General features: G+C 36.0%; 1 protein-coding gene across 1 annotated transcript in view; it reads left to right on the top strand.

Moving 5' to 3' along the window:
- Positions 1 to 27,515, top strand: part of HHAT (hedgehog acyltransferase) — a 110,842-nt gene that overhangs the window by 47,450 nt on the left and 35,877 nt on the right. The window contains exons 8-9 of the mRNA XM_039347668.1: positions 1,532 to 1,682; positions 22,545 to 22,580. Of these exons, the coding sequence (XP_039203602.1) occupies positions 1,532 to 1,682; positions 22,545 to 22,580 (187 nt within the window). The remainder of the gene's footprint in view (positions 1 to 1,531; positions 1,683 to 22,544; positions 22,581 to 27,515) is intronic.

Genomic DNA, 27,515 nt, shown 5'->3' with positions numbered 1-27,515 from the left:
CACAGCCAGCATTGCTGGCTGTGGAATTCTGGGAGTTGAAGTCCACATGCGTTAAAATTGTCAAGGTTGAGAAACACTGGGCTAAGGTAAGTGGGCTAGAACAGAATACAATACAAATACAATACAAATCTAACTGCTTTATTTTCATGACCTTTATCAAATAATTTCAACAATGTCAACAATATGTTACAAGTGCTGTAGAAGGATGCAAATGGCCGACAATCATACCTGTCATTGCAGTTTGTAGAATATGACATGACTGACGTGTGAAAAAACGCGAGTTACAGTTGTCTGGTTTATGTAAATAGAAGAGGGCTGTGTTGTTCAATTCTATTTTTTAGCTTTTGCTGTAATGAATATTGATAGATGTTGCAAACCAATCTCTAAGACTGCAGGTTACTGTCCTACGAGAATGCACTGAAAAGGGAATTATAGCTGAGTATTTTAAAGACTCTTACATTCAGAAGTTGTGGCATTTATCCTGTCCATTCTCCCCCCCCCCCCGGAATCACCTATCTTTGAAGCAGCACAATATTAAAGGCTAAAAGAAATTTAGGTGCAGAAGGAAAGCAGTATCTGGAATAACACGGAACATATGAAGTATTGACTTAATATTTAGGGCACATGAAGATTTATAGTTTTTGGAGGGTAAATATTTATCTTTCAGATCTATGTATTGATTTACACTGAGATGAAAATCAATATTTACTTATTATACCCATTTCAATCTAGAAATCTTAGCTACATTATGGAAGTGTGCTACTCCTGCATTCTTACAGTTTTTAAACTGCATAACAACGAGTGAGAAAATGCATAGATTAAAAAAACCTATTACAACTTTTCCATTGGTGATTTTAAGATAATATATTGTTCCTTAAATAAAATGTCACCCCTGTTCTAGAAAAAGAGTTTTGAAAAAATCAGTAACTAGGCAAATGAGGGCTGGAGCAACCATTCTATTCAAATGAAAGAATAAATGTTTTCAATTGGAAAGTACAGCACAGTAGATGGAGAAGTCTGGGTCTTCTAGACAGACTTGTGAAATGTGATTCATGTTCCCCCACTTTTTTTCCTAAAGCTAGTAGTTTGCTGTGAGTTGGCTCCCTTATTGTTAAAAGGCAAATGTATTGTGAAATGGGCTATAATTTTCCAAGATGCATGGTAAAAATGACCTGCATTTATCTCCATTTTGTGGAAATCCTATGTGTGAACCTCATCAGTTTCACTATGAATTAGTCAAACTTTCCCAAGTTGGTTGATCTCTCTCTCTAAGAGGTACAATACTGATAGAAGAGAATATTTGTAGCTTAGGGTTGAACTGTGAGCTACTTGGTGCTCTCTGAGCTTGTTATTTATACTCTGAGGTATAGTTTGTGCATATCTGAGGCAGGCAGGGAAAAAAATACATACTGTATGCTTTAATGAAGTGCATTTGTAAAAGCATAATAACAATCTTATGTAGAAAAAAAGAGGAGTATAAATATTACAATGATATACTAAAGTAGACCATTTTTCTCTTGCATTCTTACAGGTGGCCTTGCACTGGCCCAGGTCCTATTTTTTTATGTGAAATACCTTGTACTTTTTGGTGTTCCAGCACTTGTTATTCGCATGGATGGACTCAAGCCTCCCGATTTACCTCGTTGTGTAAGCACCATGTACAGTTTTTCTGGAATGTGGAGGTTAGCTTTATTTGATTCCTGATGTTTATTATGCAAGCCTTTTTTATGAAATAACAGTTGGGTGCCACGGTAGTCTTTGCATATTGCATACAGTAGTCATTACAATTGTCTTCTCTTTTTAGAATAATTTTATATTTTGAAGGGATTTTATTGTGCTTATGATTTTAGTATGTTTAAGTTTGACATTAGCATTTATTTTATATATAGTAACCATTTTATATTGATACTTATAGTGTTATCATGTAATCATTGTTCTATTATTTTGTAATCATTATTTTGTAGTTAATTGCTTGATCAGATGCTTTATATAAATATATTGGAAAAGTAAGGGCTTCATGCTTTCGGTGAAAAGAGCACCTTTAGGTGAAAAGTAAGGGCTTCATGCCTTATATCAGTGGTTCTCAACCTTTCTAATGCCGTGACCCCATAATACAGTTCCCCGTGTTGTGGTGACCCCCAGGGGTGTGGCCAAGTGGGTGTGGCCACCAATAAGAGGGAGTAGGACAGCTAGGGAAAAGGGAAAAAAATGGCGGACAGCGTGGTTTGGTGACCCCCGTGAAATGGTCGTTCGACCCCAAATGGGGTCCCGACCCATAGGTTGAGAACCACTGCCTTATATGAAAAGAGCACAATATGGGGAGGGGAAAAGGAGTTATGGATGGAGCCTAGGTTGCTGTGTATGAGTCATCATCTAGGAATTATTTTTTTGTGCCATCTTATGCCTAGTACCAAGACCTGATCTCTTTATTCTGAAAAGGTATAAAAGGTGGAAGACATCTTTTCTGATTGTTGCCTTCATCTCTCTACCAGCCACGAAGAGAGATGGGGTCACCCAATTCTATTTTGATCAAAATAAAAGTTGTTTGCTTGTTGAAATCTCGGTTCAGGAGTTTCTTTGGCTCTTTTAAATTCCTGAGTAATGCTGGGGCAATTGTGAGGCTAAGTGGAAAACCTTACATCCAATAATCACTGTCACCTAATGCATAGAAAAAGTCAAACCGGCCATTGGGATGTTCTTGACTAACTGACACTGATCTGATAATTATTTCCCTATTCAGTTGTTTCTGAAATATGATTCACTTTCCATTATTGTCCCCTTGAAAAAAGCACTTTGTCTAGAAAATTCATAAAGTCGGTTAAATAACATTTTATTAGGCAATCCCATAGGAACAGTACTGAGGATAATTTCTTCTGTGTCAAGTTAAAAATAATGGTCTCTACATGTAATGAAGTAACTAGAGTCACTTTGAAGGTGTAAACATTGGATTGATTTCAGTGCACTTTTGGATTTCCATTCTTTTAGAAGGTTATTTTTGCTATTGTGGATGACCTATATAATCTACTTTTGCTGTCTAGAGAAAGGGGCTAACCTATGAAATGAACATCTGCTTAGCTATTTAGTCTGCTCTTGATAGTGTGGATTTAGCAGCTATTCCCAGGAATGTTTTATATCATCAACACTGTTTGTCAATTACACTGTCCTCCAGATGGCATCAAGCTTTCCACCATATGTGTATGATTGCTAACCTCCTTGTAATGAGCCTTACGATGGAATTGTTTCTAAAAACTGTTTTAGAGCTTTGGCTGGTACAATGTCAATGAGCTCATTGCAAGATGTCCATAAGGTAACCTAAATTAACATGACAAAAATAGCTTTCATACATAAAATTAAAACCTATTTGTTCCCATATTAATCAGCTGGATATCTTTGGGAAACCCGGAAGCAAAGCAAAGGCATCGGTTTATTGCTTTCTTTATTTTATATAATGTTCTCCATAATGGTTTGATCCTATTTTATAGTCGAATCCCTGTTATTTAGGAAAGAATGAGTTCAGTTACATAATACTCTGTTATCCTGAGATTTGAAGGAAAAGCCAGATCTAGAAACAGTTGTTTCAAGTTAATAGAAAGGAAATTATAGGGAAGTTATTCTAAGTTTCAGGAAACAGTTGAAAGCCTTAGTTTATCATTCCTTAGGAGAGGAAGAAATTGTATATTGTGGTTTAGATTTTACGTCATCATAATGTTAGTGGCTCATGTTTATTTTAAGAGAGTGTTACTATTTGAGCTAATATCAGATTTGTACATTTTATTCTTGGTAACTATTATTATTATTATTTTCTTCATTGTGCCTTTCATACTTTTCTAGTTTATTTTGCTTATTTATTTATAACTGACCTTTATTATTTTTACAAATAACTCATGGTGGTAAACACATACAATAAAGCCAATACAGTGCTAGGCTGCATTAACAGAGGGATAGAATCAAGATCACGTGAAGTGTTAATATCACTTTACAATGCCTTGGTAAGGCCACACTTACTGCATCCAGTTTTGGTTACCACGGTGTAAAAAAGATGTTGAGACTCTAGAAAGAGTACAGAGAAGAGCAACAAAGATGATCAGGGGTCTGAGGCTAAAACAATTAAAGAACGGTTGCTGGTATTGTCTAGTTTAATGAAGAGAAGGACTAGGGGTGACATGATAGCAGTGTTCCAATATCTCAGGGGTTGCCACAAAGAAGAGGGAGTGAAGCTATTCTCCTAAGCACCTGAAGGCAGGACAAGAAGCAACGGATGGAAACTAATCAAGGAGAGAAGCAATCTAGACCTATGGAGAAATTTCCTGATAGTTAGAACAATTAGTCAGTGGAACAACCTGCCTCCAGAAATTGTGAATGCTCCAACACTGGAAGTTTTTAAGAAGAGACTGGACAACCATTTGTCTGAAATGATATAGGGTTTCCAGCCTGAGCAGGGAGTTGGACTATAAGACCTCCAAGGTCCCTTTCAACTCCCCCCCCCCTCCTCCTCCTCCTCCTCCTTCTTCTTCTTTTTCTTCTTCTTTTTCTTTTTCTTCCTCCTCCTCCTCCTCTTCCTCCTCCTCCTCTTCTTTTTCCCCAGAACAACAGTCTTGTGAGGTGAATTGCGCTAAGAGAGAGTGATTGGCCCAAAGTCACCCAGCTAGTTTTCATGGCTAAGGCAGGACTTGAACTCATAGTCTCCCATTTTCTAGCCTGGTGCCTTAATCACCAAAATGCTACTGGGTTGAGCACAAAAATGCTCAACTGGCAAGCTGAGAACGAGAATAAAGAGACTTGACATCTCTTTGAGCTCTTTTTCTTATTTGTTTTCTTTCTATTTTGAACAATGGGAAATAATTTATTTAGACTAGCTCTCAGGCTGGTGCAGATGGCTGTCTGGGTTGGGAGTGTGATGTAGGAGAGTTTTTATTTCCCCTTTCAGTTATCACCATCCAATGTCTAACTAACACTGGATTTTCCTATTTGAGGATGGAATCTTCCCTCTAATCCTGGGTCTCCATGAATCACAGGATTGCTGCCCAAATAAGCCAGTTTTTCAAATTGTATTTGAGCACTTGGCCTTTGCATCCTAGGCAAGAAGAAACTGCATGCATTCAAAGTTCACTACAATTCAAACAAGCTTTTCAATAATTAATCAGCAAATTAAAATCTAGTAACAAATAACCACTTTTCAGTGGGACTGCATGTAGTTCTGATTTAGAAAGAGATGCTATCTGACAGGGATGTGCAATGGAAAGAACAGATGTTTTAAGAATTGCAGAGAAGTGGTACATTTAGATTCCTGTTCACTCTAAAAACATGTTTTTGAATTAGTTTTGAAGCACTGCACAGCCGTGCTAATAAGATGATTAATACTTTAAAATGTAAGTATAAATTATCAAACCTGGAAAGAGTATCCTTATCCTCAAAAATAAATATACTGCCTCAGACCAGACACACTCTCTCTGAGCCCTAAGAATCAGGCAATGGCAAACCACTTCTGAAATCTTGCCAAGAAAACTGTGAGGAACAGTCTAGGTGATCACCATGAGTAAAAAATTGACTCAAAGAAGTTAATAACATAAATTAAAATTACAACTATCTAATGAATATAAAATAATTATTTAATAGCTACCAAAGACCCAGAGTGATTTACAACTGATCTCAATAATAAGGTACCGTACACATTCAGGGGAAATGACATGTTGACAGCAGAAGCATCTTTAAAAGAGCTTCTCATGCAGAACTTAATAACTGGACATATTGTAATGAAAGTAAACACCATATCTCTAGTATCTGTTCAACTTTTTGCATTTTGGATAGTCTGTGACCATATCATATTCAGCCTTGATTATCACTTGCTGTGGTACCTAATATGAACTGAGACATGAAGGAAGGAAAAATTGAATGCTGTGTTTATTCTCTCTTACATAGGAGCTTTGGGATATTAGATGCTGTTCATAAAAAGTAATGAGCATGTTTATGGATTTAAAATAAATTACAACAAGATTCCATGAAAATATGAAATAGTTCATATTTCCATCTATTGCGAGTGGAAAGCTATTATTGAGTCATTCAAAACGATGCTGTTTCAGATAATAATTAATGTAAGTTCGCTGCCTTGAGTTATTTATATAAAATAAAGCAGAATATAAATAAATAAAAACAACCAGTTGCAACCATAATAAAATGTGATTGGGGATGGGGGCACGACTATGTGTCATTACTGAAAAATATTTTTAATAACATGCAGCCATTTCACCCAACTTGACATCAAGTTGCTTGGGAATTTAGGAAACTTTATTTCAGCACATCTGGAGATGTCAGATTGAGGAAAGCAAATTTACAGCTTTGCCAATTTTAATCAGTGGTGAATTCATTGATTGTTAGACTTTTGAGAGTGAGTGGTAAAGATAGCAAAAAACAGTTTTAAAAGCCATGACACGATCCTTTCTGGGATTGGAAAGATTGTTTTCTATTTCATGCTTGGAATTAGGCTAGACTAAGTATTGGAGCTTCATGACAGGGTTTCAAGCTGCTTTACTTCTTTTTCTGTAAGGCCTGGGGACAAGCTGTTTTTAATTCCACTGTGGCATGGTAGCGGGCGTGGGAAGGAGCCATTTCCATTCTGAGCTTAGATCATCCTTCTCTGTTTCCTTTTGTAACCATAGTAAAGGTGATATTGATTTTTTTTTTCTGGGTTCAACTTCTCAATTTCTGCAACTTTCAGAAGATTAAGGATATCTTCTGTCATCCCATACCATTTTTTTCTCCCTATTAATCTGGAAAAAGGGGGAGATTTTGATGGGGAAAATGCCTGGTTGCAGAATGTTGGTAGTTTTTGCAGGAGTCACTCAAAACTATCAATGATGGTGAAATTTAGCAGCTCCAGAAGGTTAAATAATAATGAGCCAAAACAACATGGTATTGTTTCTATTTCCCTTTAAGATTATTATGGGAAAACTAATAAAGGTGAAAATTGTTTTTATCCTTTCATTTTTTCTCCCCCCCTTTTTAAGAAACACATGAAATAATACATTCTGGAAGACAGTATAATTAGAGTTCCCAACAATGTTCCCATTTGAATTAAATTCTTCTTTATGTCATTCTCAATTTATTTATTTATTTATGAGACTTCTATACCGCTTTAAGTGCAAGCACTCTCTAAGTGGTGTATACCAGTAAGCAATGTATTTATATATATTTACATTGCCCCCAACAATCTGGGTCCTCATTTTACCTACCCCGGAAGGATGGAAGGCTGAGTCAACCTTGAGCCGGTGATATTTGAACCGCTGACCTGCTGAACACAGTTCAGCAGAAAGTAATTTCTACCAATCTTTCCTTTGATTGCCCAATAACTAACTGAACTCAGTCCATGAATAGATTAAGTCTTACACTCACTTCTCATGAGCATGAGAGTTTTTCTTCCCTTTGTACAATCCCAACTGGAAATTGCCACCCTGCAGACATAAATTTATTTGGAAGGATGCACATCCAAAGAAACTTTGAGCCGATAGTGGATGATTTATTTAATTATTTATTTGCATGCCTGTAGGGTTAGTAATATTTGAGCTCCATCACTACTTTTATAAAATATTTCTGTGCGCTTTCCCTGCCAGCTATTAATGTATTCATTCTTCTGATGTTATAAATTGAAAAGCAGAACTATAAATTGATATATAACTGGTTTGGCTGGCAGAGCATGAAAGATGATTTCAAAATGTGAGAAGCAAAAGTATGAAACATTTAGCTACACAGAAATCAATCTACCTACCTACTATCTGTCTGCCTGTCTATCATCTTCATCATCATGATCATCATCTCTCTCATCTAAAAGCAACTTTCAACTAGAGTCAGAAAGTAATTTTAACAAAGTTTTAAACAATCAGTTAAGAAATATTTCTTTAGATTAAAAAAGTCAAAAGCATATTAGAATTTTATCTCTGCCCACAAACTTGGATATTCTTATTATCTGATAACAATAAGAGCAACAAAGAAGTTGTACTCTCTGCCCAGTAGTGTCTTCAAATTGGGGTTGATGAGTGTTATACTGATTTATTTATCTTCCCAACTTTACTGCAAAATTCAGAGAAAGATAACTTGGGAGAACTGTTCCTGTGGGTTTATTCTAAATCAGGATATGTAGGCAGTTAAGAATACTGTAAATAAAATAGCATCTCTTATTAACTAAGAGCAATTTGAAGTCACTACTACTAAAATTCCAGAGAATATTGAGGATAAGGTAGTAGGGATATTCATGACATGGAAAACAGCTTCACTTGAGATATTCTGAGTGGCTATATTCCAACAGAATAAAAAACAAAAGAGCTTGAGAAAACATATTTCTTGAGTCTTCTTGGCATAGAAAGCAATGGGAAAATTATTATGAATCTTTTGCTATCTTGTTTATTGTTCATTATCACAGGAGAAGTGTGGTATTCTGTGGTGACTATTACTAGTCAGTCAACTTTAGGTGTTGTTGGGTAAAGAACACCTCAAGAAAATACAGCCAAGAAGATTATTTTGAAACATTTTCTAAAATTTCCAACAGGATAGAAATGAAAGAGATTGAAACCTACACTGTCATTCTCAGCAGAGCATATTAATTTTCAGTTAATTAAACAGATTTCCCTGAGATATTCTCGGCAAACAGAGAAAAAAAGCAAGCCATTTATCTGCCTTCTTTTCACTAACACCTAGTTTGGATTGTTGTCATTAGCCAAGTTAACTCTCTGGCTGCTAGTGACTACAGTTTTCTTGGCAACATTTTTGGAAGTGGTTTGCTAGCATCTTCCTCCTAGAGCTGAGACAGAGATTCTGGCCCCAATTGGTTTTATCTCTAAGGACTAAAAGTCAGCTTTCTCTTACCACTTAACCACTACACCAAACTTATTTTATTAGTTGTTGGATACCTTAAACCAGTGGTGTCAAACTGGACCAGTTGCATCATGTGGAGACTGAGCCCACCCCAGGTCCGGCAATGAGAAAAAAAGTCGTGATGTGTCGCAACACGTCATATGATGCGGTGAGTTTGGCACCTGTGCCTTAAACTATAACAGTACATGGCTAAGCTCCTGGAAAGAACAGAAGAAGCCAAGACAGCCAGTACAAATAATACTATTGGAAAATTGTGGAAATGCTTTTTACTGTCTATAGCTCCCACCCTAAATCCTCAAAAAAAAAAAACCTGTTAAAATTGATGCAATCTTTTCCAGTTACTACTTGGAATGGTCTCCTTGATGTCTACTGAATTCCTTTGTCAAGGATGGAATGATGCAAACAACTCAATGTTACTGTATTTTCCCAGTTACACACAAACTAATACTCTGAGCTCAAGTCACAACATTAAACAGAACAAAATCTCAAACAACATAGGAAAGCAAAAGCAAAGTTCACCAGCAATCCTAAAGCAATAAAGTCTTCAGCTTGAGCATTTTAAATGCCCTCTGTAAGCTGAACACAAAAAGAACAGAAGAATACGTCTCCTCTTTTTTTTTAATGACCAGTTTTCTTCCAGTTCAAGGTAGTCCTCAACTTATAGCCATTCATTTAGTGATGGTTCAAAGTTATATTGGCTTATGACTTATGACTGTTTTTCACATTTATTAACATTGCAACTTCTCCATGGCCATATGATCAAAATTTGTCAACTGGCATATATTTATCACAGTCCCAGGCTCAGTGATCACCATTTGTAACCTTCCCAGCTGGCTTCTGACAAGCAAAGTTGGGGGGGGGGAACACACCAGATTCATTTAACAATTGCATGATTCACTTAATAATAGCAATGATTCACTTAACAACAGTGGCTGAAAAAGTCACAAAACAGGGCGCAACTCACTTAACAACTCACTCAACAACAACAACTTAGCACAACTGAACAAAATTTGGGGCTCAGTTGTGGCCATAAGTTGATAACTTTCTGTATAATGGTTGTTAAGTGCCAGGTGCAAACAACCAGGCCCACAGTATGTTTTGCCTATAATACAGGAATCTCCGTAGTATTGCAGCCTTGGGTACAATTAGATAAGGTTCCAAGGAACCTGGAGACGTTTCTAAGAAAGTCTCTAGCCCTTTTGTGGTTGTGCTGTGAGTCTAGGCAAAATCTGTGCTTCCCAATCCATGACTGAGACAGAGAAAGAGACTGCAAAATTGGATGTTGCCAGGCAGATAAAGTTTTCTCATACAGCTATGCCAGCATTAACTCTTGCTCTGTCAGGATCCCAAAATTTGGATGAAAATGCCCAGACTGGTCAGAAAATGAATGTTTTGTTATTGTTTATTGTCGTATTTGTGAATGAGTGTTAACCCAGGTAGTCATTAAACAAGGATTCAGAGTCTATAATACTCACCAAAACTATTATCAAACCAACTTATTTGCATTTGTACAATCTTTATAATACAAGTAGGCCTTGACTTACAACCATTCATTTAATAATTATATGAAATTACAGTGGCACTGAAAAAAATGACTTTATGACTGTTTTTCAGTCTTATGACTGTTGTAGTATCCCCGTAGTCATGTGATCAAAATTTGGATGCTTGACAACTGGTATATATTTATGACTCTTGTCGTGTCCTGGGGTCACAGGATCATCTTTTGAGAGCTTCCAACAAGCAAATTTAATGGGGAAGCCAGATTCACTTAATGGCCCTGGTACTAACTTAACAATTGTGACAAGAAGATCATAAAATGGGGCAAAATTCAATTAACTGTTTTGCTTAACAATGGAAATTTTGGGCTCAATTGTCATCATAAGTTGAGGACTACCTGTAGCAGGAACATTTTTTTTATTCATAACAGAGCACATACCCAGTCAGCTTTGTAATACTTGCCTGTAAAATAAAATAAAACTCAGCTCAGCCCAGCACATACGCAAATCTTCATTAATAATTGTGATTCCATGAACCACAGGAACTCTACCTTTAAGAATCCCTTTTTAAAGAAACAGTCTTTTGTTTGGCCATGTCATTAATAGCTGTTTGGTTTTCAAAACTCCACCCACTCCTACATTGCCCCCTCCAGTCCTAAAATAGCAGCAGCTGACATGTGACTGGTCTCTGTTACTGTCCTGACTGGAATAACTACATTTTTTTAAAAAAAAGAGCAAACAATCAGTTCAATCACAAACCACAGAACAAAAGGCAATCCCTATTCTATTAGAACAATGGGGTGCTTCTTGGAACACTTGAAATGGTCATTTCAGATCAGAACATTTACACATCTCTGTGAGATAAAAAAAAAACAACAGGCATTTTTACAAGGGAAAAGAGAGGATAATGTTCTTCATAGTATCAAATAAGCAAACTGGGGAAAGTTTATTGTCAACATCGTTGACAGTCTTTATCCTTCTAACCTTTTCACCCCAGTTCCTCTCCTGGGACAGTTCCTGCCACTAAATAACAACAGTCCTTGCTTCTCTATGAAAAACAATGTCTTCAGTATTCATTTTTGGGCAGCTAACTCACATATATTTATTTTTCTCATTTGCTCATTTACTATAGTATGGTGTATCTGAAAAGAATAATTAAATATTATCGGCGCATATGGAACCTGTGTCTGTGTTTCTGCATTATGAAAGTTAGGCAGGAGCGGAATTTCCCCAGGGCTACTGGTGAATTATGGGTCAATTTCAATTATCTAAAAATCTTACTGAGCTTGCCCTCCGCATCTCTTGAGTTATGACTCTTTCATGCTTTTACAGTTAAAATAATGCATCACAGTTATCCATGGGGTTGAGAGAGAGAGCAAAAGAGAGAGGGAGAGAGAGCAAGAGAGAGAGCTTATTTTTTCTTTGTCTTCTGTAGGATTATTGCCATCTATGTTGGAAAGCAGAAACAGTAAAGTATATATTGGATGTGTCAAAGTCAGGCTGTGCGGTTCTTTGGATTTAGTTGAGAAGAAGGGCTTCAGAGTGTGTAGGAGAATGAACACAACAGTTTTCTAATTCAATAAAGCTCCTGTTTCCATCTGTGTGGATGCAGCAGATACCCCTCCATCAATCCTCTGCAGTCCTAGAAGAGGTTATAGTTTTAATAACCTGTAGAAAAGGACCAGTATTTTTATTTCTACATTCCCAAAACTGTCTCTTATCAACTGAATGAGCTCGTAAATGTGCAGAGCAGTAAATGTGTTATCTTCAACCATATTCTAGGGAGCTATTAAAGGAAGGCACCATACCAGTTATGTCATTTCAGCATAAAAGCACATGGTACACATTCAGCTGGAAGAAAAGAACTCAAGACATGTCTACCTACTAAGAGCAATCACCCATCAGTCACTCAAAAAAGAAGTTAATAGGGGAATACATCACCTTGGAGTGCAGCAATTACCTGTACAGCAGCATTTTTCCTCATCCCATTTCCTATGGAAAATCCTCTTCCAAATCTCAAGGTGGCAATGAGAGTTGTGGAATGGGAGAGGAGAATTGTGTGTCTTTCAGATCTGTATGTACTATTGTGGAATGTTGAAGAGCTTGGCTAACTTTGGGATCCATTTGCTCTCTTCTACTCTGACTTCCAGATTCATAACAATGTGAAAAAGAAGTTGTCTTTGTTGTGTTCATTTACAGTGTCCAACTACATGGCAGCACTCAGCTTTCTGATATTAGCCAAGATTAGCTAAGCAGGTTTGAGCCTGGCTAATACTTCTGTACAATGGATAAATAATTGAAACAAACAAACAAACAAAAAAGGTTGCTGTGGCAAAATAATTTTGTTTTTGTTTTTTTTACAAGAAAACCACATGGATCTGTTTGTGAAATCATTAGGAATTAAGTTTGGCTCAAAGGGAGGCTCTACACTGATTTCCCAGTGATTATTCCTATAATGATATTGTGGTTGCTTTTATTATAACATGATCTTGTTTATGCCTATAATGATATTGTGATTGCTTTTATTATAACATGAACTTGGTATAATCCTATTAATATGTTGGGAATGCAGACTTGGTAATGAATCCCAGGCTTAGATTTAAGGACAAGTACTGATTAACATGTTATTCAAACATCTGGAAACAAAGAGGTATTTCTAAAAAGTCACACACATTGATTTGACCATAAGTCATACAAAACAGAATAAAATAATAAAGGGATCAATAGGCTATCACAGATGCAAAAATTCAATTACAACACTAAGATATTGTTTAGTCTGACTGTGTATAAATCCCCAGATTCCATATTTCCAAAATCATTAAAATGTAATAAAGATAGCCTACTTATGTAGGAAACTATACAGGTTTGTGCATTAATATTGAACTGCCATAAACCTCTAAGAAACAATCAACTAAGATATGTAATGGAGAGTAATGGTTAAACCTGTGCCTGTTACAGTAGCTGTGGAATATTTTGCTCTGTCTTCAGAATAGAAAGTTAAGATGAACTAGTTTTTTTTATACACATTTTATTGGTTTTTTAAATTTTAACATCAAAGTGCTCAGGAAAAACACCGTGGTGAAAGGGTAATCAATCATAGCAAAAAAAGTCATATATATATAACTAAAATCAATATCTTAAAAATTCCCCCCTCTATTTCCCTCACATGATATAACAAATTTAGTTTAATCTATTTCTTCTTAAAATTCAATCAATCCACAGAATCATCCTTACTATTACATCTACATAAATCACTCCTGCTTTTAAGCTCCACTAATTTCAATTAAGATATTCCAATTAATCTTAAACAAACATATTAATAAAACTTTGGGTATCCCTTCTACAACACACATAATATTCCAAGAATAACATTCTAATATTTTCCACATATATTCCATCTCTTAATTTAATACATCATTAATTAATACCATTTCTTCTCTTATCATAGATCTCTCTAATTCTTCTGCTATTACAAAATATATAATTCTATATAAACAGAGTAAAAAAACAAAAAAAGAGAATCATTTCGACCTGTTAAGTAAAATTTAACTCTCAACCAAATTAACTATCGTATCTAAGACAAACATATTATTACACCAATTATTATCTTACTGCTTTCATTTACTCAATTAGATTGTCAAATCAGTCCAAATCTCTAAAGCCTTTTTGACCCACTGAGCACTGTTGAGGTTGCTACATTTGCAATTCATACAATAATTGGGATCAATATTTATATTCTGTTAGCTGGATAATAGAGGTAATTTAGCTTTTCATTAATCCATTGAGCATCTCTTCAGCCTTTAGTCTGACTGCTTTGATACATTATTACCACAAACCTTAGACAGGAAACATCGTTCCTAAATATCCATATTCCTTAACTTGTTCAATGGCATTTCTGCCAATATGCTGCCTCTCATCCTCAGTGCCTTTCCAAAACCAAGGATTTTTTAAAAATGGTTGGTTGCACAGTAATTATCCAAACTATCTAATAGCCTTTTCAATCTTAGCTGGGTTGGAATGAAGAATCTTGTTGTCTGCATACATTAAAAGTGCAGGCTGTCTGGGACTGGGAATGGTGCTGAGAGAACTACTTCTATCATTAATGCAAAATTTGAACAAAATAGGACCGTCTATACTCTATAGCCTTGTGTGACTCCCCAGGATATACTTATGGGTTCAGATAAAATTAAGCTAGAATCAGTTTAACTTTTAATGAAGTATTTGTATTTAATGCTCAGATCTGATTTCATTCCAAATTCATATTGTCTAACTTTTTCCATAGCATATCTTTATCAATAGAACTAAAAGGCTGCCTTCAGGTCAGTGACTATAGCATACACTTTGCCTTTTTCATAGTTTATATATTTCATAGTTTGTATATTTATATACTGATTGATCTAAAACAAATCCATTATCAATCATGGAATAACTTTTCTTAAACTCAGCATGTTCTTCCAAGAAACCTATCACTTTGATTTCTTCAGTTTATCTATCAGGAATCTAGCATATATTTTTGCCACAATTTTGATAAAACTGAGAAGTCTACAGTTTAAAGGCAGTGACTTACCATCTTTTAAAAAGTTTAGGATGATGCTGTAGGGCTTAGTTTTCTATTCCCTCCTTTTTAACATCTACATAATGCCATTGGATGAGGTCTCTTCATAGTTTAGATGAGGTATCACCCATATTTGGATAATACCCAGTTTTACATCTCCATCCCAGGCTGCTGGAGGGATGATGCCAATGTCCTGACACAGTGGCTATAAGAATGGGGTTATGCAAGAGGCTGCAGCAGGACTGAATGGCTTTGGGTGTTTGGCTCTCCTGGTGCTGTGTTTTTCCACCTTTGGTTCTGAATGGGATGGCGTTGCCTCAGGTAGACCTGGTGTCCTCTTGGACTCATGATTCCTGTCGGGAGAGCAGGTAGCAGTCATCGCTAGGAGAGCCTTTACACAACTTTGGGCTGTGTGCCAATTGTGCTCATTCTTAGACCAGGAGGCCTGGCTCACTTTCACTTATGTCCTCTTAACTCCCATCTGAACTACTGCAATATATTCTACATGGGGCTGTCCTTGAAGAATTCCTGAGCCAGCCATGCTGAGGGAAAAGAGAGAGGTTTCCAAGCTGAGTCATGCTGGCTCAGGAATTCTGGGAGTTGAAGTCCACGAGTCATAAAAGAGCCAAGGTTGCCTACCCCTGTCCTGGACAGACAGCAAGCCAAATGAAAGATGGGGGGGGGAGAGAGGAAAACACTTCATCCTGTTACTTTTGCAAACAGATTTTAAGTGGAAAGAAGGGAATAAAGTGGTAAAAGGAGTTACAGCAAATCCAAGGCTGCTGTAGAAATTTATGCTTGAGTCTTGTACTAAGAATAGGAGTGCTAAGCTTTCTGGAATTGCCAGGACTAATGTGCGCCCTTGATATAATTCCTTTCCATTAGCAATGTAAAATCTTTGCTTTCATTCTTTTCAGTGGACATAGAATATGTTGGTCTACCACGAAAGGCTAGAGTTAGGAAGGAAGCATTGAAAGTGTGTGCTCAGATGTGCAACAGTATAACCATGGACATTTATTTGTTTTGTTTTTTTCAAAATGTTCAGTGGGGAAAGAGAGAAATGCTGGCCCTTCATTTTGTTTTTTCTTTTATTTTAATTGGGGGACATTGACAAGTGTTCTGTCCAGGTTTCCCCTTGTGGAAGAACTGTAAAACTCTGTCTGCTTGCTTTTAAGTTCAGTGAAAGATGGTAAAATGCTGTCCACTTTAAAAAAAAAAAAGCATGAATTTGACAAGTGCCTTGGAGCTCAAGTGACTGAAGAACTATAAAATTGATATACTTTATTTTTCTCGCCACCAGTGCTCAAAAAACATGCTTACAAAAGGGAAAATAATTGGCATTTGCTGTTCTGGCAGGAGGGTGGTGGAAAGCTATTAATCAAAAGTTACAAGGCCAGAATATTTGGCCATCGCTGAAGCCAAAGTGGAGGAAGACATTAAAAATTAGAGAAGGATTTCTTCAAGCACATTCATTTCCAGCCAGTTTATGCATGGGGGACACAAGACTGCAATGAAGAAAAAGCCTTTAGTTTACTGCAACACATTAGTTGACTGGTTCAATTATTTTTTTAATAATACGTTTATTAAAAGTTATAGTTAACAATGATAAAAAACTAATGCAAGCTAAAAAAAGGAAAAATATAGTAAAGAAAAAGAAATATATATATAAAGAAATGGCTTTCCCCTTGTCACAAGAAATTTAAGTACTCTTATTTAATTGTAAACTTTAGTTCCTTCTAGTTTCCTCTTGTGTCCAACCTTCAAACTCCCATTCTATTGTGTTCAAAAGAAAAGCACTTTTCCATGGGAAGAATTATTATGATTAATTCCAAAATCTTATTTCAAATCCATCTGGACCCTTAGTCCATTGTAACTTTCCAAAATCAAACTCTAATCACCCTTTTGCGAAATGTCTATGGTGATTCTTAGTCATCCAGGCCATGGTTGTCCCAAAGGTGCTTTTTAAAGACTCAACTGGACTTTGTTTTTCTTTGAAGACATTTCGCTTCTCATCCAAGAAGCTTCTTTAGCTCTGACTGGATGGTGGGGAAATGGAAGGATTTATATTCCTTGCAGCCAGTTGATCATTTGTATTCTTTTAGAACAGTGTTTCTCAACCTTGACAATTTTAAGGCATGTGGACTTCAACTCCCAGAATTCCACAGCCAGCAATGCTGGCTGTGGAATTCTGGGAGTTGAAGTCCACATGCCTTAAAATTGTCAAGGTTGAGAAACACTGTCTTAGAGAGTTGTTGAGGCCACTTGGAGGTTTATCTGTGTTCCCAGGGTTACCTGAGTGGTGCAAATGGGTGTGAAGCCTTTCAACAGTTCCAAGAAAGACCAATTGCCTCTTGAAAAAGCACCTTTGGAACACCCTTTTGCTGTTTATCTCCCGCCCCCCCATTTTTAAAACATTCTTAAACTTGTATTTAAAATTTCTTTTACTAAGGAAACTCATTCCCTTGTTTCCCAAAGCTCTAAATCTGCCAGAGACTGCTGTTTTTGGTCTCCTTGTGAAGCGTGATTGTCTGCAACACTTGTAGGTGTTCCCAAATCCTCTCCTTGTCTGGAGAGGAATTAGGAAGAATTAGTCTACTAAGTCGCTCATCATTTCATTGCAGTCGTCAGCTTTGCTTTTGGTGGAACTGTTTTCAGTTCTCCGTTTCTTTCCCAGAAGTTCCAAATAATTCATTTATAATGCTAAACACATACAAATAGCTTGGACCCCCTTATTTATATAAGAGGAAAGAGTAACGAATGGACTTAGCTGACTTTAAGGTTAGCCAGAAAATGGCATTTTGCTGCTGGTTAGATTGAAGTTGGAAAAAGCAAAGTATGTGCCAATCAGCTGGTTTTTTCCAGCCCTGAACATGGTGGGAGATAACAGGATTGTTGACATCCTATTGTATAGCTTGCTACTTTTCATGGTCAGTGTTGCAGACAACTGAACAGCATAAAGTTGAGGGGAGTTGTTGGCTTTCAAAGCACAAGGAGATAGGAAATATATTCCTCCACTTTCTTATGTACTGAGCTGAGGTAGGAAGGGTGTGTGTGAGAGAGAGAAGAGAAGAAAGAATAAATTTACAAATCAAGTTAAGAAATTTATTGCTGGCATGTAATCACCCATTTTTTTCTTCAATAAATCACATTTAAGCAAGCTTTGGCTTGGTGCAGTGTGTGAATGAGATTAATGGTTGAATAAAAATGCTTTGTTTGTCTGTTTGTGCAAATGTGTATCAGGTTATGGATTATATGTGCTGCCTGCCCCCTTGCCTACAGCCAGCGCATATAGTCCACAACCTGATACCCTCTGTCCATATCTCTGTGTGAAAAAGACATACAGATGACACTTTGCAAAAAATGGAAACTAACACCATACTTGTGCTGGTCTTTCATTGATGTGCAGTTTATGATCCTAAGTGATTTGTTTCTAGCTGTGATTAGCCTTTTATCTGCCTTGCCTGTGTTCCCTGATATCTAGCAAAAAGGGATTCTTTCACCTTTGAGACATTGTTCAGCCATTGAAATCTGAAAGCAGCGAAGGGGCAGACAAGCTGACATATTCTTTCGTCTTCCACTGTGAGCCAGCTTCTGAAGAGATTTTGGCTTCTTTGTGCTAAATGGATTTTAACTGAGGGCATTAAAATCTTGATGAGCCTGTCAAATAAAAAGAAGCTATTTTTAAAGATAATTTTAATACTGTGACTATGGTTCATCAAATTATTTTACATGCTTTCTCCTCCTACACAGATTAGATCAAATTTAATACATGAATTATTCCTGTAATATAATGTCTGGGAAATTTGCCTATCAATAAAAGAGAATGTTTGTAGCTCAGGGTTGAAATGAAGGGTCCTTGATGCCCTGTGAGTTTGGTTGTTTTCTTGCGGATGTTTCATTCCCAAACTTGGTTTAACATAATCAATATTACCTAGTTTGAATAATGAAACATCTGCAAGAAAACAACCAACTTCAGAGAGCATGAAGGACCTCTCAAATTTCTCTATATTTTGGAAGTGCCCATGGGGTGCTTAGACACCCTAGTGATAAGAAATCATTCCTTCAATTAAAAAAACCCCCTGCTTTTGAATTCTAACCTTAAAAGCCATAATTTACATATTTGAATCAGAGAACGTGTCATAAGAACTGGGTGTTTTCAAACTGGGTTTTTCATCCATAGAAAAAGTATGCAATTTCCATTACTGTTAGAATTATCTATAGTCTACCTTCTATTAATTGCTGTAGTAACGAATTTTTCCCTGTGTCTTATAGAATTGAATGAACTTTTCCCTTCTCCTCTCCTTATATGTTATAATTTTTAAATAGTTTTAAACCTGAAAAAGGACCCAAATTATTGCTGATTTTGCCAATCTCACTTGGAGAACTTTTGACTAAAGAGCAAGATAAAAGTATATACATCCATCCATCCATAAATAAATAAATTTGGTGTTGGAAAGGTAATCTGCAAAAATAACTATTTTATTGGGATAATGAAGGAAAATTTACACAGTAACACATTATATAGTCTTTTAATTCTACAGGAATGGTTGGTTGTCTGGAAAAGAAATGATAGGTGTAGATGATCTTCACATTTAAAATCAATTCATGGCACTTCCCCTTTTCTACTCCTGCACTTAAGTAATACAATCTTTTAATTCAGAGAAAAAGCAACAAAAAGAAACAAATTTTATATAATTAATCCAAAGTGCAAGGAGGGATGTATTCAGAAAAAATCATGAAATTCTTATTTTCTAAAATGTCTGAGAATGACATTAAGATTAAAAATGTTTTACCCATAACTCACTTTTTTTCTCCTCTCTCTCTCTCATACTAGCTGGCTCAGGAATTCTGGGAGTTGAAGTCCATGAGTCATAAAAGAGCCAAGGTTGCCTACCCCTGATCTAGATGATATTTTGCAAGTAAAAGCTTCATACTACGGCTTAGAAATAGACATCCCTTTCTCAGAATAAATAGAAAGGGGTTCTCGGGGTGAAAAAAAGAGGAAAATTTGAAGAGGGTTTCAGAAATCGTTCAGTGGAAGGAATCTTTAGTTCTCTGTGACAGTAAAGATGATACCCCAAAGGCAATATAGTCAGTCAGTCAGTCAAAAAACTAGTGCAGAAAATCAGAATTCTAAGGTTTGCAAGTTCCACAAGAGGTAGAGGCCAAATTTCACTTACCACTCATAGTGAATGTTTTGCCAAATTCTACGCTGTAAGACAAAACTGTTCTTTTATCACATGTTTTTCTTTCCCGAAAGAGGGAAGGAAAGATTCACACTTTCTGATAGGAAAGTAAGAAAATAGTACCACTATAGATAGATGCCTCATCATCTGTTCAAACACTCCTCTAGATGGAAATATTGACTATTGATACTTAAGTTGTTTCTATGACTTCTTAACATTAGAAAACACGGAAACATAAACTCCAAAGTTTAATTGTGTTTCTCTTCAGCTTTGTTTTCATTATTGATTTCTCTTTGAGCTGTCCTTTCAGGTTCTTGAGTCAATTTGCTGTGAAGGAACTTTTACTTGACCCCAGTCCACATTGTTTGTTCAAGCCTTTTAAACCCCTTTTCTTCCTTCATCTCAAGGTCAACCCTGATCTCCTTCAACTATTATTTTCAAATCTCCTGCGTTGTCTCTTGCCTTAGCTGCTCTTGCTTTGTCAGGCTTTCTTCCCTTCAAACCAAAGCCGATTTAGGCATTTAAAACTGAAATTAAGACAAAGTGGGCTTTCTATATACAAGTATATAGAAGTCTGTAATCATACCACATAATGACTTTCTCATGTGGTTGTTCTACATAGGTCCATCTATTTAACATGAATTAGATAAAAAGCACACATGTCTAGGTTTTCCTTTTATAGAAATCCTTAAAATAATGGTACCAGTAGTATTAACTCAAATTCTTGCATATTGATTATTACATTATGAACCTATGAATTGAGGAGTTCTTGGTGATTACTAGCTTCAGTTTCCTCATAAAGAATTACCTTTGCAAAATGATGAGGAAAGGCAGCTTATTGGCTTGCATTCTTCAAAAGATTATTATAATAAGCTAGAAGAAAAACTATGTACATCAGCCATATCCCATTCCTCCTGATTCTTGGTCATGCTTATTTGTGATGATGAAATCCAGGGGGATCTGAAAAGCAGAGCATATTTTGACTACCTCAGTATGAAATTGTTTGCTATGTAAATAAGATTTCCTCTAAAAGATATTCTACCTACCCTTTGCCTTCTCTAATGAATGTGTAGCCCCTTCTTTTCTGACAAAATTGCTTCAGTAAATAAATGATGGAGAAAAATCCTCAGGGGCAGGTTTCAAGTGATATAATCTGGCACCACGGAGTTGTGTCTGCTTTTACCAATTAGAGCCTGAGGTGTAATAAGAATAATATATCCTACATTCTGTTTTGTAAGCTGCCTGGTAAGGCAGTAACAGTGTCAAACTACTCTCAAAATGGCCATGCTGAGAAAAAAGTACTCCTGGTGAAATAAGAACTCCTGGCAAATAACTTCAGGGCATGTGTGATACTGTAGGATAGTGCTTTTCAATATTTTTCATCTCATGTCACATTAACAAGTGTTAAAATTGTCAAGGCACACCATAAGTTTTTAAAGGTCTCATTAAAAAAAAGCCTTTAAGATTTGGCTTAGCATTCAATAATTAAAATAAATTTGTGGGAAATCTGTGCTTGGTGATGTTTCATGATGTCCTTTGTCCAAACGTGGATGGTTGACAAGAATATCCTGAAGTCCTTCTCTAATGTTTGAAGCCACAATCTATTGTTGCTCTTTATTGTATCATAACTAGAAACCAGCCTCACATAGATAAGATGCTGAAAAAGGAAGAAGTGTTTTAATTGCCATCTTTGTGATGACAGAATATTCCTTAGGATGAAAAATTGAGGTAGTCCACTCTTGGTGATGGGAGAGGTGGAGTTGACTTCCCATCCTTTATTTGTGGCTCACAAGTAATGTAGCACCTGTCCAGATCTTTTGTGCCACATAAATGTGCTGTGAGACTACAGTGGTTGAAAATGGCTACCTTAGGATCTGACTTTATACTAATTATTCCTAATTTTTAATATTGTTTTAGGAATTGGAGTAATCAAAAAGATTAACAAACATCCAAAATTAGTTGGGGTTTTTTTGGAAGACAATAGAACCTGAAAAGATCTGAGTAAAGACATTACATACTGTAGGTCTTTTGTTCTCTACCTAGGTTTAGATCAATAGCATAATTTAATATCTATTTATTTTTTAAAGTGTGGTTCCAAGCTCATTTTTCAGTATCAGTGGTTACACCTTCATGTCCCACTAAGCAAAGTTTAAAGTAGGAAAATCTACAGTGAATCTCAGGTTTTAGTCCTTTCTCCATTCATTTTCTTATATGGCTAGAAGAATAATTCAGAAAAATAATTCATTTTTCCTTCTTTTGGCTAATTATAGTTTTCATTTTATCTGAACCAAGAAACTTACTAAGATTAACTGGGCGACCAATGAAAATAAGTTTTCTTTCTCATAATTTGATCATGATATAAAAATTATATAATTATAATATATTATAATATATTTTTCTTTTTTTCTCTTCCCCTTCCTTTTCCTTTTCTTTCTTCCACAGAAGTTTTGATGTTGGATTACATAGGTTCCTTATCAGGTAAGTCAAATGTTTTGTTTTATCAGTCCTGATTAAGGCCTACAGCCCAATGAGTTATTTTTTTTAATCATACTTCCTAGACCTAGATGGTTCTAGTACTGTTAAAGTGATCCAATAATATTTGAGTTTTGTTTTATTGATTTGATTTTACCACTGCCCAACTCTAAATGACTCTGCTAAAGTTATGGAAGGGTTTCTATTTTAACAAATAGGATGTATTAAAACCCAAGATTTTATGAGCAGACCTGGACTCCCTCCAACCTCAAAAATGGTTCTGGTGATATGGAGAATGCTCTGAGTAAACTTTCAAAGTTCTTGACCTTGACTTTTTTCTGGCCCCCAGTTCTGCTAATAGAAGGATTTGTTCAGCAGAAGCATTTCCCCCTCTATGTCAAGAAACATGTAGAACGATTTAGTAGTAGAACTAGAAAACATGACCTGAATGCAAATTGTTTAGCATTCTCTACTAAACAGCAAATTAATTTAGAGATCATGATTTATTTATTTAAACATTATTTGATGCTAAGTATACTATTTCATTAGCAGACTGATAGTGTAAATATAGAAAAGTGATTTGCCATCAATATAAATATAACTTCTCATAGAAGAGAATATACGTAGCTTAGGATTGAACTATAGAATCCTTGGTGCTCTCTGAGCTTGCTTTCTTGCAGACATTTCATTACCCAATTAGGTAACAACATTAATGTATTATGATGTTATCAGTCCATCAGACATTTCATTTGTGTAATGAAATGTCTGCAAGTAGACTGCCAAGTTCAGAATCCATCAAAGACTGCATAGTATCACTTCTCAGTTTTCCAGAAGATGGGGCAAAAAGAAGAATAAGCAATTATGGCCAAATTAGGTTTCTTAGTTCATTTAATATTTATTAGTCAAGAAGTAAAATAAATATGATATGAAAGCATCACCAGGCAACTGGATAACAGTAAAAAATTGGATACATTTTTAATGATATACATAGAAATATTAATATGCTAAGTAAGAAGATACAGATACCTGTGAGAATCCCTGATATTCTGCTGTTTCATTAAACTGCTATATGGGAAGGCATTTTGTTAATGAGAAGAGAGATTGGTGATTTGCAGTCTTGCTTCTGTTCGCATTATTATCATTATACCTTCATGATAATGGGATTTGTGGGAACAGTTTCATCAGGAAAGAAGACACTTCATTGTTCTGATGTGTAAGGGAGGTTGGCATGACTGCAAAATTGTTTTTTTCCACTAGAAATTCATATGCAAATATGCTTTTTAAAAAAATCCCTGAAACAAGTTCTTAAATCTGTAAAGTTATCTGCTCACCTATTGCTTTTTGTAAGCACTAGTTTTCTGTTGTTTGAGGAAAAAAAGAAGTACAAGAAAAAGTGGCAGGTTATATCTTGCTTTTGCACTTTCTTCATCTAGAAAATGATGGCATACTTTATATGCTTTATGATAAGATTATGAAAGCACCTGTTTTATTAGTTTTTCCCCTTTAAATCTAGTTCATATTTAGTTCTCAGGTGTTGTATAATTCTGGGAAGTGTTGTATAATTCTGTAAGTGTATGAGAAAATAAATAAGCTTCAGAATACTATGACAGTTAGCAGATTGTGACTCATCAGAATGATAGTGTCTCTCACTTAAAAAAGGGGGGCAGTATCTGAATGGAATAAAAGTTAAGACTCATGTGGTATCTAGCAAATCTTTGTGCCTATAGCAATCTATTTAAGATCATTTAATTCTTATTTTTCCAGTGTTGTGTACAATTGCCTGCATATAGCCATGGCTTCCTGCTGGCTGTTCACATACACATGCAGATACCTAAACATATCGTCCTAGCCAGCTAATCAGAGAAACTGAAATTTGAAGTAAATTGCATTTTCTATTGGAAAATATTCTCATAGAAGAAACAATGGCTCTTGGACTGGCTTTGGGAGTGATGACTTAAAATAGAGGAGTTCTGGGAAATGGTGGAGGTGTGTAATGGCTAACATGTCACACAATACAAAAAAAAATGTCAAGACTCTGGAAAGAGTGCAGAAATAAATAGGGGGCTGGAGGCTAAAAGATATGAAGAACAGTTACAGGAATTGGGTATGTCTAGTCTAATGGAAAGAAGGAATAAGGGTGACATGTTAGCAGTGCTTCGGTATTTGAGAGGCTGCTATAAAGATGAGGGGGTCAAACTATTCTCCAAAGCACCAAAAGGCAAGACAAGAAACAATGGTTGGAAATTAACCAAGGAGAGAAGCAATCTAGAACTAAGGAGAATTTTCCTAATGGTGAGAGCAATCAACTAATGGAATAGCTTGCCTTCACAAGTTGTGGAGGCTTTCAAAAAGAGTCTGGACAACCATTTGTCTTAAATGTATAGGTCTCCTGCTGGAGCAGGAGTCCTTTCCAGCTCTATTGTTCTAAATAAGATGGATCTACACAACAGTAACTGATGCAAATTGATAGCTTTAAGAAAGCTCATAGATGACAAATAAGCCTAAATGGGACTGCTAAAGGTTTGTTTCATTCTGGGATGTGGATTTGAGGGAAGTCTAAAACTTCCAAAGCACAGTCTGGAGAAATGGAGAAACAAAGAGAGGAGAGGCTTTGAGATCCATTAAAATGCATCAAAGATCCTCAAAAAAACCCTTTACATTGTACAACCATACAGCAAGGCTCAGCTTAAATCCTGGCCCCATAATCAAGTTTTTAAAGCTTTGCATCATATACATGGGGTGTTTGTGATGATGGTAGAGATATGTTGTCTGGGAATGTGAATGTACTTTTGTATGCAGAAATCACTGGGTTGGCTAAGAACCTGAATGGCATTCATTGAATGTTAGGTTACGTAATGCAGTGACATGGAACTGAAAGCCTGTGTATCAAAGACAAATGCAATTGTAAGTGATAGAGTAAATGGACTGCATAATTGCAAGTCACATATAAATGGCAAAAAATAGAGCAAGTACTGTACTTTCCGACATATAAGACGACTTTCTAAAGCATTGAAATTGGCGCCAAAGTTGGGGGTCATCTTATACACCGAGTCGTCTTATACGCCAGAAATTACTGTAGTTTCTGGCGTATAAGACGACTTTCTAGGTATGCAACTTGGTGCCGAAGTCAGGGGTCATCTTATATGCTGGGATGCCTTATATGCCGGAAAATATGGTAGATGAATATGTACACTCCAATAGAGTGTTTATATAGAGGAGGAAATGAAATTTTAAAACATGTAGAATGATAGATGGATAATATGTGGTCTTTTGCAAAGAATGATGAAAGAAGATAAAATGGTTGAATTTAAGAGCCTATTTCCTTCCTTATGGAAATGTAAGAGTTGCAAGTGTCAAGACAAATGTAAACAATGTAATGAAGTGGGAACGGGCTACTTAAGTATGTGATAAACCATGAGAGATAGGATAAAGGATACATGGGTGCTGAAAGACCTTATACTGAATATGAATGTGAATGAACCAAAGGAAAGAAATGTATTGTGGTGGCTTGGTCATATGAAGAGAATGAATGAGGATCAAAACTCAGAACAAACCATTGAAGGAAGAGCAAATAAATAAAGAGGAAAGGGAAGAGTGAGAAAGTCATGGCTATGTGGAGCCAAAGAGATCCTGAAAAAAGGAAGAAATGAAATGTTTAACAAACAAGAGGCAGTGTAAAAAGCAGTGCACTGCTGTAATGGAAACAGAAATGGTTTGCCAGGATAGAAAGATACATGTTGCATGGTGTTGCTAGAAACTAATTTTATCTGTGTTCCTTTTTCTTCCTGCATGCCTTTAATTTTGCTGGTTCACTATTTCATATGCTTTTCTGAGTTTTGCAGAATATGGTTTATATCCAAAAGGGAATAATATTACAGGTATGCACATATTGTATATGCAAGTATGGATTCATGCAACCCTTCAGCTATCTGCCACAATCAATTTCCTCATGCTGATAGCTAACCATCCTTTCCCAGGATGGCAGATGACCACTGCTACTTGATAGGCATTCCTGTGTGTGTGTGTGTGTGTGTGTGTGTTTGAACTTGCTGTTGGGTTTTTATCAGCAAGTTTCTGGAGACAAGTTTATTATAAATATTTTACAATAGATACTTTGGTTTGCTGTGTTCTGCTCTTGCATAAATAATGCATGTTGACAGTTTCCTGGTATGACTGAAGTTCCCAAGGGGTATAAAAAGACTGGTTCCACAAGGTAATTCTGTTAAAATTTTTGAATTATTCATTTTCTTAAACAAAAATCTATCATGCTGTCACATGCAACCTTGTTGTTCCCAGGAACGGGTTTTAATATTTTAGATGATAATTTTGCATCTGTTCACTATTCTGGGTTATGAATCAGAACCATTTCTTCTTAGCTGCAGCATTGCTATGACATGGGTCTTCCCAAATAATTCACGAAGTTCACTTGCTGTGTACTGTATTCTTACATTTACAAGTACTTTAAGAGTCATAAAGTTATGAAATGATGCTTTTTTGCCCATTTGCTGCCTTTATTCTATTTCTTTCCCTTTAAATGTCAAAAGGAAAAGAATAGCAGTTTTCTTAACACAACATTGTCTTTGTTACTAAATACGAATATTATACCTGCAGATAAAGGTATGAGTTAGCCTGTAGAAAAAAAAAAGAAATTATATAGAAAGTTACACTGTTTTTCCTTAGCCATTCAAGCCAGAAGATTCAAAGCCTAGTTATCCTATTTTGACATTCTTTGTGTTTGAGATTGGCACTCCCACTGGGTCCTGCCTATTCCAGTACTATCCAAAGACTAACAGAATTTGAATAATGAGCTATCTGCTAGGGCTAGGTTACTAAATGCTCTGAGTCTGATACTGGCAAAGCTGGTGAAGAAGGAGGTGCTAACCATCAGTAGTGTATATACCTGCCTTGTCAGTAAAAGGACATTGCAGTGAGTTCATATAG

The sequence above is a fragment of the Crotalus tigris genome, unplaced genomic scaffold, assembly GCF_016545835.1.
Source record: "Crotalus tigris isolate CLP2741 ecotype Arizona unplaced genomic scaffold, ASM1654583v1 scf7180000018097.2503214, whole genome shotgun sequence".
NCBI classification, from domain to species: domain Eukaryota; kingdom Metazoa; phylum Chordata; class Lepidosauria; order Squamata; family Viperidae; genus Crotalus; species Crotalus tigris.
The sequence above is the reverse complement of the archived record's forward strand: the minus strand, read 5'-3'. Positions and strand labels throughout refer to the sequence as shown.